Source organism: Nerophis lumbriciformis, linkage group LG05 (assembly GCF_033978685.3).
Source record: "Nerophis lumbriciformis linkage group LG05, RoL_Nlum_v2.1, whole genome shotgun sequence".
In the NCBI taxonomy this organism is placed as follows: Eukaryota; Metazoa; Chordata; class Actinopteri; order Syngnathiformes; family Syngnathidae; genus Nerophis; species Nerophis lumbriciformis.
Genome location: NC_084552.2, coordinates 29,905,008 through 29,924,470, shown reverse-complemented (window position 1 = coordinate 29,924,470; position 19,463 = coordinate 29,905,008). Strand labels below are relative to the sequence as shown.

At 42.4% G+C, this 19,463-nt stretch overlaps 1 protein-coding gene across 4 annotated transcripts in view; it reads left to right on the top strand.

Annotated features, from left to right (window-relative positions):
• Positions 1-18,626, top strand: part of LOC133606704 (ATP-dependent RNA helicase DHX15-like) — a 67,087-nt gene extending 48,461 nt beyond the window's left edge. For 3 of the 4 annotated variants that reach the window (XM_061960942.1, XM_061960943.1, XM_061960944.1), the window contains exons 10-14: positions 9,951-10,142; positions 12,084-12,206; positions 12,286-12,476; positions 17,560-17,729; positions 18,420-18,626. In XM_061960942.1, the coding sequence (XP_061816926.1) occupies positions 9,951-10,142; positions 12,084-12,206; positions 12,286-12,476; positions 17,560-17,729; positions 18,420-18,522 (779 nt within the window). In that variant the 3' untranslated portion in view covers positions 18,523-18,626. The remainder of the gene's footprint in view (positions 1-9,950; positions 10,143-12,083; positions 12,207-12,285; positions 12,477-17,559; positions 17,730-18,419) is intronic. The other variant, XM_061960945.2, reaches the window with a different exon arrangement.
• The last annotated feature ends 837 nt before the right edge of the window (positions 18,627-19,463 follow it).

Genomic DNA, 19,463 nt, shown 5'->3' with positions numbered 1-19,463 from the left:
CTCATCCGGAAACAACACCGGAAATGTGTCCCGTGAACAGTTTTGGGTTAGTTACTGAAAACCAGTAACTAGTTACAGTTACTAGTTACTTTATTTAAAAAGTAACACAGTTACTAACTCAGTTACTTACACCAAAAAGTAGTGCGTTACTGTGAAAAGTAACTTTTTAGTTACTTCTATTTTATTTCTATTTTTTATTTTTTTAAAGCCCCCTTTAAGGCCCTTTTAGACTTATTTTCAGTACTGTTATTGCACTGGAGATTAATACAATGTGTTGATCAACTTGACATGCATTTGCATCACTGAACTCTGCTAAGCAATGTGGTCTACATCTACACTAGGATCCTTTTTATCTTTGTGAACTTTATAGTCTATACATTTAGAGTGATGTGATAATCAAACACTCTAGAAGTCTAGAATGAAAGAGTATATAAGAGAATTGACAGTGTGTGTGTACCTTCAGTGCTGTATGATGAGCAGAGGCAGAGTTTGGAGTATTTTCTTTAGCTCGCTCTCCATTTTTATGTGCTCACTGTCCACTGTGTCCAGGTACGTGGAAAATGTTTTCCGTGCCATTTGTTGTTTGATGCCCGATATCATGCTAATTAGCTGCCTGAAAGGTGGTGACTCCACTGTAGAAATAGCCTGCATGTCTTCTAGCACATACGCTGCAATGGCTCTATCAATGTTGTCCTGGCTAGCAGTCCCTTCGTTAAAATCCAGCCGCTGTTGCTTACATGGTGTTGGAGGTGAAGTGTGTCTCTCTTTACTAGCTTTGTCGAAGCATGTTGCTTTTGTAGCTGTTTCAACAGATTTGAATTGCTGTTTTGGGCAGTAGACGGGATCTTTGATCCAAGATACAATTTACATTGAACTAAAATGGTCTTTTCTTTGTGCTTGACAAAAGAAAAGTAGTGAGAATATCTCCATGTTAAGAAACTCGACTTTAGCTCCGCCATGATGTCTTGTTAGTAAACACAGACACGCCCCCCCCACCCCCCACACACACACCCACACACACATACACAGCGCGCTTCTGCTCCTGTGCCTCTTCTGCAGCTCTCCAGTAAAACACATTCAGATCTACATAAAAAATAACGTAATATAACGCAGTAACGCATCATGTAGTAACGGTAACTGAGTTACTGAATATAAAAAATAACGCGTTAGACTACTAGTTACCGCCGAAAATAACGGCGTTACAGTAACGCGTTACAAAGTAACACATTAGTCCCAACACTGCCCGTGAAAAACCGTCCGACTGGAACTCTCTAATAACGAAAGTTCCTTGGGTGAATAATGTACACTCACTACACCGGTATGTTTTAGCGCTTTCATGGCGAGTTTACTGACAGATGTAAGTAAGAACTTTATGCTACTTTATATTAGAAATGGCAACAGCGGAGGATGAATGTCACATAACAAGAAGATAGAGAAAATGAAGAAGCTTATCGACTATGGCGTCGGCACGGACTACAAAGGCGGACACGCAAAATTTTTCAGGATTTATGAAGATCCCAAATACAGATCAGCAGGTACCAGACGGTAAGAAAAGTTGCTTTTGCATAATATTGCGAAACAAAACGCTAGATAATGTCTTACCTTATACACACACACCATTATAATACTCGTATGTTGAAGCACATCAAGCGGTGCGGCTTCATAGCTTGCCAAAGTCGTACTAAAACATTTTGATAGATTTTTGAGCGCCGTGTGTAATGTTCTATATTTTCAATGGAAAATGCTGGTGTTTACTTGAGTTATATTGCCATCATATTGAAGCCTACACTTATATCTTATGTTTGACTGCCATCTACTGGTCACACTTATCATTACACCAAATAAAATAGCTTCAAGGTGGGTAAGCGCAACCAAACTTATTCCTTACATTAGGCGCACCGGGTTATAAGGCGCGTTGTCGAATTTTGAGAGAAAGGAAAAGGATTTTAAGTGCGCCTTATAATCCGGAAAATACGGCTATCCCACAACAGCTGTTTGAAAACAGTTATCAGCACATTATTTTTGGGCTCCTTCTTACGGCGCAAAACTGAGTCGAACCTAAAGTAGCGTGATGAAGCGGCGTGGAAATGCAATCTTTGGCTCATCAGAAAGCGAGTATTGACTGCCTGAACCATGCAGGAATCTAATATAGCGCGAAATCAATGGGCTCCAAAAAAGGTACATTAAACCTGCTCCTTCTTTGGAAATGTCATAAGGCGAATGAAAGCTTCATCGGCAGAGTCAAGTTCACTGATTTCTTATCCCTCGTCGCCAAGAAGGGGCGAACAAAAAGAGCTGAAAAGGAGGCTGTAAAAGGTACCTCCCTGCTTGGCCCATTTATTCGGGGGGCGGGCGTGTAAAAATCGATCGGACGCGACTAGATATTATAAAGAAGTCTGTCCACAGCCCTGGTAGCTTCCTCGTTAGGTAGCAGTGGATCAAATAAATAAACCCCCCACTCACCTTAGCACAGACAAGGCCGATCTGATATGTTGACGCTTACATTTTGTGAGGAACGCGGGGGCTGGCTGCCTGCTGGAGGTCAGTCACTGGAGGAATATAAAGGAGGAGGCAATAGCCAAGGTGATAGCGGCGCTATTGATGTAACCAATTTCATTCTCAAAATGGCGCCACGAGTGGGAGGAGGAGGAGAGGGGGTTTAATCTCAGAGGTAAGATGAAAAGTATATTATGGGAGCTGTAGAGAGGGAGGGTCTCCTCTGGAAAATGTAGTAACACTCTTTCCTGGGGGGAATCTGTTTGGCCTAATTCTAGTGTGATTCAGAGCGCTCATCAAAAAAACTCTCTCTCAAAAAAAAAAAAAAAATCCCGATGGCGCAGCAGCGTTTGATATCTGCCGAGATCGTTTTATCTCGTCGCCGGCTCCCGAGTGAGACAGACCCGGGATTTAATATCTGCACATCAAACGGCCGCTCTTGTAACTGCGTTTATATTGATTAAGGCGACACTGATCACAATCAAGCCAGCGCCATTGTCTGCCATGTAGAGGATCTCTGACGAGCAGGCGCTCCCTAAAAACAGCAGAGCGCTCCTGTCGTGTACAGACGAGTCGCGTGGGTGCCGCTTATGTCGACAGTCCGCTTATGTGGACCAACTCATCAAGTCCTGGTCCACCGTGCCCGCTTAAGTTGATGTCGGCATAAATGGCCGACCACGTTTGTTGACAGGAAATGTGAGACCCGAAGGGATCATTTTTATAAATGATTGCTTTTTTATGTGTTGTAGACAGTGTTGTATGTCATCACCATCCCCACGCAGCGTGAAGCGACGACAGCGGAATAACTACTGGCGGTAACACTTTAGTATGAGGAACACATATTCACCATTAATTAGTTGCTTATTAACATGCAAATTAGTAACATATTGGCTCTTAATTAGTCATTAATAAGTACTTATTAATGCATTACTAACCCTAACCCTAACCCTATCCCCCTAACCCTGACCCTCTAACCCAGGGGTCGGCAACCCGCGGCTCCGGAGCCGCATGCGGCTCCTTGATCACTCTGATGCGGCTCAGCTGCATACTTGCCAACCCCCCCGATTTTTCCGGGAGGTTTCCGGATTTCTTCCGGGGCAAACATTCTCCGATTTTCACCCGGACAACAATATTGAGGCCGTGCCATGATGGCACTGGTCACATGTAGTATGCGGCCTCTGCTTACACACGTAAGTGACTGCAAGGCATACTTGGTCAATAGCCATACAGGTTGCACTGAGGGTTTGAACCCACACCAAACAAGAATGACAAACACATTTCGGGAGAACACCCGCACTGTAACACAACATAAACACAACAGAACAAATACCCAGAATCCCATGCATCCCTAACTCTTCTGGGCTACAATATACACCCCCGCTACCACCATAAAACACGTCTTTCTGTGGCAGCATCAGAGAAAGTTGTACATGTAAACAAACTACGATGAGTTCAAGAATTGCTGAAACTAGTTGGACAAAACGGCGCTTGCCAAATACTCTCATCAGTGAAGCATGTTTGATATAAACAGTGGGATTTCTAACAACTAGGAAGGTTTGTGTCATGTTTGTTCTCCTATAGAAAATATATTAAAACAAAAATAATATTTTTTTTCTTCATCTTTTTCCATTTTCACACATCTCTGAAAGAGATCCAGGGAGCCACTAGGGTGGCGCTAAACAGCCGCATGGGTTGCTGGGCTCCAACCTAACAAAACGCATCCATTCAAATTTTTTGTCCGATTGTTCGCCACTGTAACGCAATAACTGCAGCAGGTCTTTTAGATAGAAGTATACAATCTCATATCAAAACGACAAAAAGAAAATACAATTATGACAAATGGAAGAAATTGATTCTTTATTTTCTCCCACTCCTGTCGTGTCTCTGGCGAATGTCATTCGTAAATGTGTAAGCAATGGCTAGTTTCGGTTTAGGTTTCGATTTTGCCGACAACTGCTTACCTCGACGTGAATCGGCCAGTCTGTGGGGCGTTGACATAAACGGGTTCTACTTTGGAGGCTCTTTGACAAGCCTTGCCTGACATGATCCAGTCCAAACAAACTGTTATTTCAAAGGGCACCTATGATTTTTTGTTCTTTTCTGGAATATAAATGTTACAATGTTGTTTACTCATGTGAAACAATGCCAAAGTGTCAATTATAAGGTTCATGCATTTTGGCGTAAGCTTGCTTGGATGTTTCCGTTCGCGGGTTACGTCGTGACGTCGCAGCAAAGCAAGAGAAAACACAAAAAAAGGTAGTGTTAATTATTATTTTCATCTAATCTTGACATGCACATAACAATGCTGGTAAAAGCAGCTTTTTTATGCACTCTGAATCGATCGGCGAGTGTGCAGGTGTACCTAATGTGGTGACCGGGTGAATCTACGACTACGTTTACAGTGCAGGCTAAAGTGGCCCAAATCGAATTCTTTTGAATTCAGATTTTTTTCCAGCTGACTGTTTACACTGCAAATAGAATGTGATCTTTGTCAAACATCACTTGTATGTGCTGTTTGATAAAGTGAAAACAAAGGAAGTTGACCTGATTTCGTAAATGAAAAAAAGAAGTCTCTGCTACTATTGATCAACTTAAAAGTCTCAGTTTACTTGCTAAACATTATACGTTCCAAGATATAGTAGCGGCCCACACTAATTTAATTGTATTGTTACCTTAGTCGCGTTTTTTTTTTTGGTTTAGTTTTTGTTTTTTGTGGTTCTCTTTCTTGCAGGGTGGGGGGGGGGGGTGTATGTTTGTATACATTTATGCATATTCTTGGTTTTATTTTTTTAAATTTTCCATAACACTTTACTGTATTTGTATATATGTGTGTATATATATATATATATATATATATATATATATATATGTATGTATGTATGTATGTATGTATGTATGTATATATATATGTGTATGTATGTATGTGTATATATATGTATGTATGTATATGTATGTTCATATATACTTTTTTTCTCCACTAATTGTTAAAATTAGTCTTATTGAAATGTTTCTTGTTGTCTCCTTCACCCTGTTGTTTGTGGTGTTTTGTGGACATTTGCATTGCCAACATTTCAAGGTATGTTTCTGCATATGTGTTGTAAAAATGTAAAATAAAATACATAAATAAAAATTGTAAAAGTAAAAATACATAAATTAAAGTAATATAGTGTATGAATGGATATGTAAAGTGTAATACATTTGAGAGGGTTCTAATCTTTTTATGGCTGTTCAATAGAGGCAACACGGACTTCAGCGTGGATCTAAGTTAGCTTTATTTTGCAACTCCATCCATCCATCCATCTTCTTCCGCTTATCCGAGGTCGGGTCGCGGGGGCAGCAGCCTAAGCAGGGAAGCCCAGACTTCACTCTCCGCAGCCACTTGGTCCAGCTTCTCCCGGGGGATCCCGAGGCGTTCCCAGGCCAGCCGGGAGACATAGTCTTCCCAGCGTGTCCTGGGTCTTCCCCGTGGCCTCCTACCGGTCGGACGTGCCCTAAACACCTCCCGAGGGAGGCGATCGGGTGGCATCCTGACCAGATGCCCGAACCACCTCATCTGGCTCCTCTCGATGTGGAGGAGCAGCGGCTTTACTTTGAGCTCCCCCCGGATGACAGAGCTTCTCACCCTATCTCTAAGGGAGAGCCCTGCCACCCGGCGGAGGAAACTCATTTCGGCCGCTTGTACCCGTGATCTTGTCCTTTCGGTCATAACCCAAAGCTCATGACCATAGGTGAGGATGGGAACGTAGATCGACCGGTAAATTGAGAGCTTTGCCTTCCGGCTCAGCTCCTTCTTCACCACAACGGATCGATACAGCGTCCGCATTACTGAAGATGCCGCACCGATCCGCCTGTCGATCTCACGATCCACTCTTCCCTCACTCGTGAACAAGACTCCGAGGTACTTGAACTCCTCCACTTGGGGCAGGGTCTCCTCCCCAACCCGAAGATGGCATTCCACCCTTTTCCGGGCGAGAACCATGGACTCGGACTCATCCCAGTCGCTTCACACTCGGCTGCGAACCGATCCAGCGAGAGCTGAAGATCCTGGCCAGATGAAGCCATCAGGACCACATCATCTGCAAAAAGCAGAGACCTAATCCTGCAGCCACCAAACCAGATCCCCTCAACGCCTTGACTGCGCCTAGAAATTCTGTCCATAAAAGTTATGAACAGAATCGGTGACAAAGGGCAGCCTTGGCGGAGTCCAACCCTCACTGGAAACGTGTCCGACTTACTGCCGGCAATGCGGACCAAGCTCTGACACTGATCATACAGGGAGCGGACCGCCAAAATCAGACAGTCCGATACCTCATACTCTCTGAGCACTCCCCACAGGACTTCCCGAGGGACACGGTCGAATGCCTTCTCCAAGTCCACAAAGCACATGTAGACTGGTTGGGCAAACTCCCATGCACCCTCAAGGACCCTGCCGAGAGTATAGAGCTGGTCCACAGTTCCACGACCAGGACGAAAACCACACTGTTCCTCCTGAATCCGAGGTTCGACTATCCGGCGTAGCCTCCTCTCCAGTACACCTGAATAGACCTTACCGGGAAGGCTGAGGAGTGTGATCCCACGATAGTTAGAACACACCCTCCGGTTCCCCTTCTTAAAGAGAGGAACCACCACCCCGGTCTGCCAATCCAGAGGTACCGCCCCCGATGTCCACGCGATGCTGCAGAGTCTTGTCAACCAAGACAGCCCCACAGCATCCAGAGCCTTAAGGAACTCCGGGCGGATCTCATCCACCCCCGGGGCCTTGCCACCGAGGAGCTTTTTAACTACCTCAGCAACCTCAGCCCCAGAAATAGAAGAGCCCACCACAGATTCCCCAGGCACTGCTTCCTCATAGGAAGACGTGTTGGTGGGATTGAGGAGGTCTTCGAAGTATTCCCTCCACCGATCCACAACATCCGCAGTCGAGGTCAGCAGAACACCATCCTCACCATACACGGTGTTGATAGTGCACTGCTTCCCCTTCCTGAGGCGGCGGATGGTGGTCCAGAATCGCTTCGAAGCCGTCCGGAAGTCGTTTTCCATGGCTTCCCCGAACTCCTCCCATGTCCGAGTTTTTGCCTCCGCAACCGCTGAAGCCGCACACCGCTTGGCCTGTCGGTACCTGTCCGCTGCTTCAGGAGTCCTATGAGCCAAAAGAACCCTCTCTGAGCTGCCACCTTACCGTGGTAGAGGAGTTTGCGTGTCCCAATGATCCTAGGAGCTATGTTGTCCGGGGGATTTATGCCCCCTGGTAGGGTCTCCCAAGACAAACTGGTCCTAGGTGAGGGATCAGACAAAGAGCAGCTCGAAGACCTCCATGACGAATAAAAATAAAGGACCCAGATTTCCCTCGCCCGGACGCGGGTCACCGGGGCCCCCCTACTGGAGCCAGGCCCGGAGGTGGGGCACGATGGCGAGCGCCTGGTGGCCGGGCCTGTCCCCATGGGGCCCGGCCGGGCACAGCCCGAAGAGGCAACGTGGGTCCCCCCTCCAATGGGCTCACCACCCATAGCAGGGGCCATAGAGGTCGGGTGTATTGTGAGCTGGGCGGCAGCCGACGGCAGGGCACTTGCCGGTCCGATCCTCGGCTACAGAAGCTAGCTCTTGGGACGTGGAACGTCACCTCGCTGGGGGGGAAGGAGCCTGAGCTAGTGCGCGAGGTTGAGAAGTTCCGGCTAGATATAGTCGGAATCACTTCGACGCACAGCAAGGGCTCTGGAACCAGTTCTCTCGAGAGGGGCTGGACTCTCTTCCACTCTGGCGTTGCCGGCAATGAGAGGCGACGGGCTGGGGTGGCAATTCTTGTTGCCCCCCGGCTCAGAGCCTGCACGTTGGAGTTCAACCCGGTGGACGAGAGGGTAGTTTCCCTCCGCCTTCGGGTGGGGGGACGGGTCCTGACTGTGGTTTGCGCTTACGCGCCGAACCGCAGCTCAAAGTACCCACCCTTTTTGGATTCGCTCGAGGGAGTACTTGAGAGTGCTCCCCCGGGTGATTCCCTCGTTCTACTGGGGGACTTCAATGCTCACGTTGGCAGCGACAGTGAAACCTGGAAAGGCGTGATTGGGAAGAATGGCCGCCCGGATCTGAACCCGAGTGGTGTTCTGTTATTGGACTTTTGTGCCCGTCACAGATTGTCCATAATGAACACCATGTTTGAACATAAGGGTGTCCATATGTACACTTGGCACCAGGACACCCTAGGCCGCAGTTCCATGATCGACTTTGTAGTTGTGTCATCGGATTTGCGGCCTCATGTTTTGGACACTCTGGTGAAGAGAGGGGCGGAGCTTTCAACTGATCACCACCTGGTGGTGAGTTGGCTGCGATGGTGGGGGAGGATGCCGGACAGACCTGGCAGGCCCAAACGCATTGTGAGGGTTTGCTGGGAACGTCTGGCAGAGTCTCCTGTCAGAGAGAGTTTCAATTCCCACCTCCGGAAGAACTTTGAACATGTCACGAGGGAGGTGCTGGACATTGAGTCCGAGTGGACCATGTTCCGCACCTCTATTGTCGAGGCAGCTGATTGGAGCTGTGGCCGCAAGGTAGTTGGTGCCTGTCGTGGCGGTAATCCTAGAACCCGTTGGTGGACACCGGCGGTGAGGGATGCCGTCAAGCTGACTTACGTAAACCACTTATGCAATGTACGTAACATGTAAGCAAATGCGCCACAGTGCCAATTCCGGTCCTTCAACAATCGCTATTTCTTTGGAATCAAAATATATATTCATATATTACATATAGCCTATTATTAAGCTCACTCGTGATGCAATGAAAATTTGGCCGCCCAAAAAAGACTTTGCTCACCGAAACCGGATGTTGTGATGAAATATTCACTAGCGTCTTTCCCGTGCACATGTAGCTCGCCCGAAGCTGACAAAAAAAGTCACGTACAGGTTGCATTCAGGTCGCAATGCATTTGAAAAGATCACATTCCAATCGTATTTGGACTACTTTGTGATGTGGCCTGAATCGGATGCGAAAAAAATCAGATTTCAAGCACTTTGGAGCGTTTAGACTGGCAACAAAAAACCCGATCTGTGTCACTTTGGAGCAAAAAAATCTGATCTGGTGTGCAGTGTAACGGGGGCCTATGTAATGTTTATAAAGTTTATTTTCGGCCGTATTTTGGGGGGAAAAAATAGCAGTGACGACTTCAAGATATACAGTGTAAATTTTCAAAAGATACATCCTGATACTTGAGAGGGTGGGGCATGGTTTCATTTGCAATCTGGGAACGCTCCACAATCCAACATACTGCAGAAATACTCAAAAACAGGTTATAAAAGTCCCTGCATGGCAAAATGTATGCAAAATTTACACCAAAGCATATCCAATACATACTGTATCATCTCCACCACAAGTAAATTTTTTCAATGTACCGGTAAATAAAATGATCATAGGTCCCTTTTAACATCAACTTATGTATTGGTCCTTCCTTGCTATTTCGTACCCTGCAGCTCCGGAGACCCTGATGCGAGCCTTGGAGCTGCTCAACTACCTGGCGGCGATTAACGACGACGGCAACCTGACAGAGCTGGGCGCCACCATGGCAGAGTTCCCGCTGGACCCTCAGCTGGCCAAGATGGTGGTTGCCAGCTGTGAATTTGACTGCTCAGACGAGGCGCTCTCCATCACCGCCATGTTGTCAGGTAAGGGATTCATCTTTCCCTGCCTTAAAAAAATACTATACTGATATGGCTGGAGCGGTACAATTATAAATAACTATTCCTCGATAGAAATACGAGACAATTTCGATCGAAGTACGAACTGGCCTCTTTGAAATTTATTTTTACGGTGTGGCAACTTTTTTTATTTAAGATTTGAGATTGGCTCGGCAAGTCGGAAACAAACTCGATGAGTTCACGCTGACTTGACTTGGTGGAGAGGAGTCTTTATTAAAACAGGCTCCAAATATAGCTGTCCAAGGCTATGCCTGTAACATTGTTGTTTTTGTTGGTAGGGTTGCGCGATATTGACGATATTCAATATAAATTTGGCCGGAGATAGAGATTATAATAATATTGTTGTATTGTGATAATGCATGTTGATGACACATTTTTGCTGTGTTCTAAATTGTAACTGTGACAAGCAAACCAACGCGTTGTAGAATTCTTGCTAGCGGCTAATGTCCCTCCACAGTGCAAAACCACTTCACAGTCTGTAATCTTCACCTACGTGGCGACAAATAAACAAGGACAAGGCGTAGCTAAACATGCTACGTTGCACACCGTAAGATGATATTCTAATCGCTAACTGCTAGCTCTTGAATGTAAACAAAGTTGGGTGAATTGATACAAATATGGATAGTAACGATACCAAGTATGGTATCAGTATATGGCCGATCTACAGTGCTTAGATCAATATTTTTTATTATTGTTTAAAAATTAAGGAAATAAGTCCCCGGACACAGGAGAGCTTTAAGGGCAAAAACAAAGGGATTTCAATTAGAGCGAATAGAAGGAAATTATTTAAATTTTTAATTGATATTGTTACACCGCCATCCTGTTTTTTTGTTAGATTATAATGTTAACTTAAAAATGTAATAATTTCATGTTCTTGAACAATTTTAAGTATCATTATCAGCATTGGCATGAACAATACTGCCCCTGTAACTAATTGGTATTGGATCGATACCCAGATTTTTCTCATCGCCCAGAACTAATGTAAAGTAGCTAAACAACATAAGAATAAGTGTGTATAACATTTCAACAATAGAATTAACAGTAAATGAGCAAATAGATAGTTTTGACAATATAATACAACAGGAAATGATGCAATACGTTTCAGCAGCTAAATTAGGAGCCTTTGTTACCCATTTTGAAATGTTTCTATTATCATTCATCCATTTTTTGCCGCTTATCCCTCTCGATTTTAGGCCATATCGTTCATCTCCATTTCTTGGTCAGACTTTTAGTTTGGCTTAAATATATGCTCCCACTTTATTGATCTAAAACAGTCTCATATTATATCATGTTCTATAGATCTGTCTTGATCAACCCCAGGCCGAAAATAGAATTAACAAATATGTCTTCACATCTCACTTATGAGCAATGTAACATACAAGCGTGACAGAATAGGGATTGGATTTATAACGTGATACATATCAATATTAACTGATATGAAAAGAAAAGTTGTGATCGGATGTTTCTCCATGTCGCCCAGCTCTACTAGTCAGCGTCGTGTGCTCATAGTCAACCTGCTAAAGTCAGCTATTATTGGTGAAAACTTTCCCAGAAGTCGAGTAGCTGGAACGTGGCCGTTTGTGCTCCAGTGCTAATTGCACTTTAGGCTTGCCAAAGCAGAATGCTGCTCATTCGCATGAATCTTTATGCCGCCGAAGCAAGAGAAGCCTGCGAGAGCGAGGGAAAAATGGATTTCAAATTCTAGAGCAGGTGTTTCCGAATGACGGCTTTCTGCTGAGTTCATTAGCGGTGTAAGCGCCACGCATTACAATCCAAAAGTTGCGACGTTAAGCACCTCCGAGGTAGAAGAGTAGCTTCCCATGATCCATCCCCCCCTCTTCTTTCCCAACATTAGCATCAGTCCGTGGGGTTAACTTCTCCCTGTGGGCCCATACCGACCTTGTCTAGTCCCACAGTGCTTCATCCGACCCACTGAGGCCAAGAGAGCGTCCGACGAGGCCAAGATGCGCTTTGCTCACGCTGACGGAGACCACCTCACTCTTCTTAATGTCTACCACGCCTTTAAACAAAGCAAGTGGGACTTCACCTCAAATGCAAATGTCTCCCCACCCAGTCAAGACTGTTAACTCTCAACCATTCCCCTAAACAGACCACGAGTCTTCCCAGTGGTGCTACGACAATTTCGTTAACTACCGCTCGCTGATGTCAGCTGACAACGTACGGTTTCAGCTGTGCCGCATCATGGAGCGCTTCGGGTTGCCCCGACGGAGCTGTGGACACAACTCCAGAGAGTACTACACCAACATCCGCCGCATGTTGGTCACCGGGTTCTTCATGCAGGTAAGTGTTTTACACCAAGTACAACCTAAAAATAGTTTGACCATCGTTTTTTGCTACCTCCACTGAAAAAAGTTAAAGTTAAAAGTTAAAGTACCAATGATTGTCACACACACACTAGGTGTGGTGAGATTATTCTCTGCATTTGACCCATCACCCTTGATCACCCCCTGGGAGGTGAGGGGAGCAGTGGGCAGCAGCGGTGGCCGCGCCCGGGAATCATTTTGGTGATTTAACCCCCAATTCCAACCCTTGATGCTGAGTGCCAAGCAGGGAGGTAATGGGTCCCATTTTTATAGTCTTTGGTATGACTCGGCCGGGGTTTGAACATCACATTTTAAGTCTAAATTCAATTAAATATGAATTCATTTTTAGAAAAGCGCGGACCTCTTTTTAATACATTTGTTATCATACAATTTCTTACTAATCATGCATATGTCTTTATTTTTTGCAATGGTAAATTTTGTCTTCGGTTAGCATGAAGATTTGAAGTATGTTTATTTTTGCACATTTGTTCTTATGTTTCGAAACATGTCAGCCAAATCGGCACACACACCCAGCAGAAGTAGAACGCGGCTAAAATGCGACCGTTCGGAATTTGTTTGTGAATATACTGTACGCCTCAAAAGTCCTGTTTGAACGTGAGAAAAGTATAAGATTATACGTTACGTAATGAGGGGTGACACTTAAAACAGGTAAAGGTGTTGTTTGTAGCAGTTATGTGGCTGCCTAAGAGGGTCCGGGTTCGAATAGGGGGTACTTCATGGGTACACTTTGATATAACACATTTGCTTGACTTATTTTTGATTATATTTGATCATTAATGATGAATGCTATTCATATTTGTACGGACGAGTGTGACCACAATAACAATGTTCAAAGTAACCACCAAAAAGAAGACTACTAGGGATGTGTAACGTCCTAATCAAGATTTGTTGTTGCTGATGATTCAGAGACAATGTTAGTTTATTTAGAACAGACCTAGGCAAATTGAGGCCCGGGGGCCACATGCGGCCCGTTGAGCATTTCAATCTGGCCCGTAGGACATTCCCAAATAATTTTTTTTAGATGTTTAAGATGGAAACTGTAGCTGCCATTATGATGTGCAGTGATGTTTTCAAATGACCGTAAGTCTTGAACTATACAAAGTATTTCAATGGTTGGAATCTGCGCTTTTGCATGATATACTAGTTACTATGGTCATCTAATTAGTTACTATGGTAATCTAATTAGTTACTAAGGTAATCTAAGTCACAGCAGCCCAGACAAGGCACCAAGCAATGTGGGTAGGGTGCGTTTCCACAGAGTGTTTCCAGAGTGGCCAGCCTAAAATACGGGTGTCTGGGACAGACGCAGAAGGAGATTTTTACAACAACATTCTAAAGCTTAGTGATATATCAGACTGTAGGTGTTTTTGTTTTTTACACTTCGCGTTCATATTTCGCTGTGTTTGTTGCATTTTTGTTGCGTTTTGCTTGATTGTACAATATGTCGATCGAGAGGGGGTAAGACGGTCATATGTTGTCAATATTCAGTGTTTTATCATTCATAGTTAATATTGTAAATCCCACATTCTTTATTTACATGTACATGCTGGGTGTCTCATTTAGTAAAAAACGTAAAATTCCATTGCATTTAAGGCGGTCTGATTTTCAACAAGTGTTACTGTGAAATGCATACTGGATGCTGGACACTGTGGGTGGTGTTACCTATATTGCTGGGGAATCCTTTGTGAATAAATTATGGATACAAACAAGCAAGTAAACAATAATTAATACCAATGCATTCACATCCTTTTTGAATAAACACTTTAGGTTGACTCATCAAAAGGAAACACTTTCTGCTCGCATTTTAAATATTCAAAAAATTTTCAATAAAAGTACAGTACCCAACATTTTAACAGTAGATTTACCTGCTGCTCTTGTTTTTTAACATGGAAATAATACTATATTAATGTCAAAAATATTGTGCAATCAAATCTCTACTACTAGGTGTAGGGCGTTTAAAACACTCTTTTGAAAGACAAAAACGAAGGAACTTGTAGTCTTTTGAAGCGAGTGTGCTGACTCCGCCGAAGCCCAGAGGCCCCCACCCAATCAGGGGCCCCCCGATTTTGACGACGTTGGTTTTCATAGCTGTCAATCACAGACAGCTCAACTTCGTGTAGCGACTGTGTACTCTCTCTCTCGGCTGCGTTGTTTTTTTCCAAACGCTCCGAGCGGGGCGAGGACCCTGCTCGCCAGCATGAGGGGCCAGCGTGCTGACTACTGAGCTAAAAGCAGAGTCAAGCTCCCAAACCGACAGCACTATTCATGAAGTTGACTGGTGGTCAGCGTGTTTGGAATCCCATGGCGCCGTAGGTGGTTTGAGAAATGTGTGGTGTTGACATTGTATTTTATAGAGATGTCCGATAATATCGGCCGATAAATGCGTTAAAATGTAAGATCGGAAATTATCGATATAGGTTTTTTAATTATCGGTATCGGTTTTTTTTGTTTGTTTTTTTTTGTTGGTTTTTTTTATTAAATCAACATAAAAAACACAAGATACACTTACAATTAGTGCACCAACCCAAAAAAACTCCCTCCCCCATTTACACTCATTCACACAAAAGGGTTGTTTCTTTCTGTTATTAATATTCTGGTTCCTACATTATATATCAATATATATCAATACAGTCTGCAAGGGATACAGTCCGTAAGCACACATGATTGTGTGTGCTGCTGGTCCACTAATAGTACTAACCTTTAACAGTTAATTTTACTCATTTTCATTCATTACTAGTTTATATGTAACTGTTTTTATATTGTTTTACTTTCTTTTTTATTCAAGAAAATGTTTTTAATTTATTTATCTTATTTTATTAAAAATTTTTACAAGTTCCTTATCTTCACCATACCTGGTTGTCCAAATTAGGCATAATAATGTGTTAATTCCACGACTGTATGTATCGGTTGATATCGGTATCAGTTGATACCGGTATCGGTAATTAAAGAGTTGGACAATATCGGAATATTGGATATCGGCAAAAAGCCAATATCGGACATCCCTAGTATTTTACATATCCTACAAACAGTGAGCGACTTATTAAGAACATCTCTGTATTTCCACACACTGGACCGCGATGGTGGCTTAATTATTCCTCGTTCGTCTGCTTCTTTTCTGGTGTCCGCCAAAATATTTGATGACGGCTGTGGTGATGACGTCACAGACGGGCGACAGACTCGGGTAACATTTAACGGCTTTATTTATTTAAAAGTAGTATATAAACTACTACTATAAGTAGTATATAAAGTCTGCTGTTCTTAAAGCTGATGTTTTCTTGACTAGTATTGATAAAATTGATTACTTACTTTTTAAAACGATCTTAGATTATTAATACATATCTCTTCTGGGAGGCCAACTAGCAGATCGATATAATTGAATCTTAAGAATATAAATCATGTATGGATCAATCTTTACAGCCCTAAAGTCTACCAAAATTCAAAGTATGAAACCGATAAATATCAGCATGAAAAACTATTCTATCAATACCTGCTTGATTTTTCAAATAATAACTTCTACGACATTTTGTAGAAAATCACCATATTTTATTTTCACAAGCCACCAAACATGTTTAACCAGGGGTCGGCAACCCAAAATGTTGAAAGAGCCATATTGGACCAAAAAATAAATAAAAAATCTGTCTGGAGCCGCAAAAAATTAAAAGCTGTATATAAGTCTCAAAATGAAGGCAACACATGACGTAAGTGTCTATATTAGCTATAATAGCCTACTATCAAAATGACTATGTGTCGCAGGCTGAAGCAAATCTTTGTTGACAGAAATGTTGAAATGTAATATTTATTCCGCACATTTTTACAACATTAGAAACCATTAGTAAATCAGAGGCTACTCAGAAGGTGAGATAACTCCTGGAAATTACTGGCTCTTAATGGCCAAAGGTATAGATGTGTGTGTCCAAGTTAAAGGAAACGGCAAGCTGTCTTCTATTAATAGATTTATTACAATCTTTGGTAAGCTAGGTAACGTTTGCTGTGGTCTGGAACAACATGGTACACAAACAACTATCTGAAATGCAGCCAATATTACATACAGATAATGTGTCATGAGACATGCAAAACTAAATTATATACAAAGAGTATAAAAGTAAACGATATTAAATGAGCTCAAATATACCTACAAATGAGGCATAATGATGCAATATGTACATACAGCTAGCCTAAATAGCCTGATTAGCACTCCAAAAAGTCAATAACATCAACAAAGTGCACATTTGTGCAATCACGCACAGCATGAAACTTTTGGTGGACAAAATGAGACAAAGAAGGAGTGGAAGATTTTACACGCAAACAAACTGTTGAGTCGCAGTCCACACTATGGTGAGTTCAAGAACCGCTGAAATTAGTAGGACAAAACAATATTCACCAAATACTCATATTAAACATATTAAACAGTGGGCTTTCTAACAATTGGGAAAGTTTGTGTCATGTTTGTCCTCAAACAAAAACCTTACTAAAACAAAAACAAAAAATTTCCCCCCATCTTTTTCCATTTTCAATCCTTCGTTCCGCGGGTTGCTGACCCCCGTGTTAAACCATGAACTAGGATATGTTTCATCACGTTTGTACAAATAATAATACACATATTAGTCAATGCTGTTATTGTCGTGATTGCTCATGACAGGTTGGATTTATGTTTCATGTTCCTGTGTTTTTGGTATAATGATGATTGGGTGATTCTCCACACTTAGTTAGATTAGTGATTAGGTGGCTCACCTGTCCCCAATCACTATTTAGGAGGGTTTATCTTCATTGCGATGCTGGTTTGATGTAGTATGTAAACAGTGCCCTTTTTTGTTTTGCCATGTTTTATGCTCACCCATGATCTACTAATTAAATGACCTTTTACTTGCACGGATGACTGACAAGAGGGTTCACTCCGTTGCTTTAATTTCGCAATTGTACAAAAGCAACCAGCTGACGCCGATGCAATGAGTGAACCCCCTTACAGTTTGTTCTGCAGCCACAAACAAACCTTCACAGACGTGCTAATTGAGAATCACCGCTCCAAATGATTCCCGCAGGTTGCTCACCTGGAGCGCACGGGCCACTACCTGACTGTGAAGGACAACCAGGTGGTCCAGCTCCACCCCTCAACCGTGCTGGGCCGCAAATCCGAGTGGGTCCTCTACAGCGAGTTTGTACTCACTGCCAAGAACTACATCCGTACCTGCACCCATGTTGAACCTGAGTGGTAAGTCTAACTATTGGTTAGCGTAAAAAAATAAATAAATACATCCGTGGTTTTATAGTACATTTGCTCTTTCGTAAAGTGCGTGTTCAAATCGAGTCAAAGGAAGTGAAACATTTTTGGAAACAAATGTTTTTTGTTTATCTCAGGGGATTGTTCACTGAGTAACACTATTAGACTTAACATAACGAAGAATATGTGTAGACCTGCTTGTATAGAAGAATGCCCTGAGATAAACGATGATGCTAAATGATTAAGTTAAAGAAACTTATGCGTTAATAACTGACAGTCCTCGTTATTTTATATATTTTTTTTTTACACTTTGGAAAGTGTTGGAGGGCCAAATCAGCACACTATGTTTTACAATAGTAAGTTTTACTTTCAACATAAAGAAGAGGTGTCATTTATTATTAACATAGTAATTTGGTTCATATATTTCAGAACATGTACAGTATGTCGGTCAAATCGGCCTATTTCTAATACAGCAGAAGTCAAATGCTGCTGAATGTGAACAATAAGGAATTCGATATGCCTCTAAAGTCACACAACTTAACAAACGGCAACAACTTGTGTTCATCTGCACTATAAACACAATAAACTCACATTAGTAAATGTTATTGCTACACAATTTTCAGCTGCTGGTGATTGAGCCTCAGAAGTTTTCAGGATTAACTTTGACAATTTTTCTTCAAGGTTGCTGAAAATCGCCCCACGTTACTTCGAGATAAGCCAGTTTCCGCAGTGCGAAGCAAAGAGACAACTGCAGCGGATCATCCTAAAGCTGTCTCAGTTTTAAATAGTAGAGAATATACTTTTTATTTATGTCCGTGTCCCATTTGTGCAGAATTGCGAACGTTACTGTATTTGTTCACTCAATAAACATGAATTTTAAAGAATGTTCTGTGTTTCAGTATTTAATTTCCCTTTGCAGCGGCGAAACAAAAATGGATGTTGAACTCTGACTTTTCAAAGCGCGTGATATTCTAGTACTAATACTGTATTATTATTGAATAAATATTTATTATATTCAGGAATGTTGTTATCCTAAAACAATGAAGTACCGTATTTTTCGGAGTATAAGTCGCACCGGCCGAAAATGCATAATAAAGAAGGAAAAAAACATATAAGTCGCACTGGAGTATAAGTCACATTTTTGGGGGAAATGTATTTGATATAACCCAACACCAAGAATAGCTTCTCTATAGGTACTTTGTAAGTCTAAAATATCTACCACTAACTCCAAAAAAAGTACAGGTGTCACCCTTACCCACCAAAACTTCCAAAGTTCCATGGTTCAAATCAAAATAATAATTCCAGTTTGCCCCACCCACTGACTTTGTCGGATAAAATCGATTCATGAAGGACTGCCATACAAGTTCATTAAATAAATGAATCATTAAATCAGGAAATTCATGTAATCCTGAAATAATGTGTTTAACAAATAACTCAAAAAATCAATATTGAAATTAAATTATTAAATCATTAAATGTATGTTTACATAAAAAAAAAACATTTTGATATTTAATTCCAATTACTGTATTTTTCGGAGTATAAGTCGCACTGGAGTATAAGTCGCACCTGCCGAAAAGGCATAATAAAGAAGAAAAAAAACATATATAAGTCGCACTGGAGCCCGGCCAAACTATGAAAAACACTGCGACTTATAGTCTGAAAAATACGATACAATTATTGACACATTCAATTTAAAGATATATTTATTTATTTGGTCCCATTTGA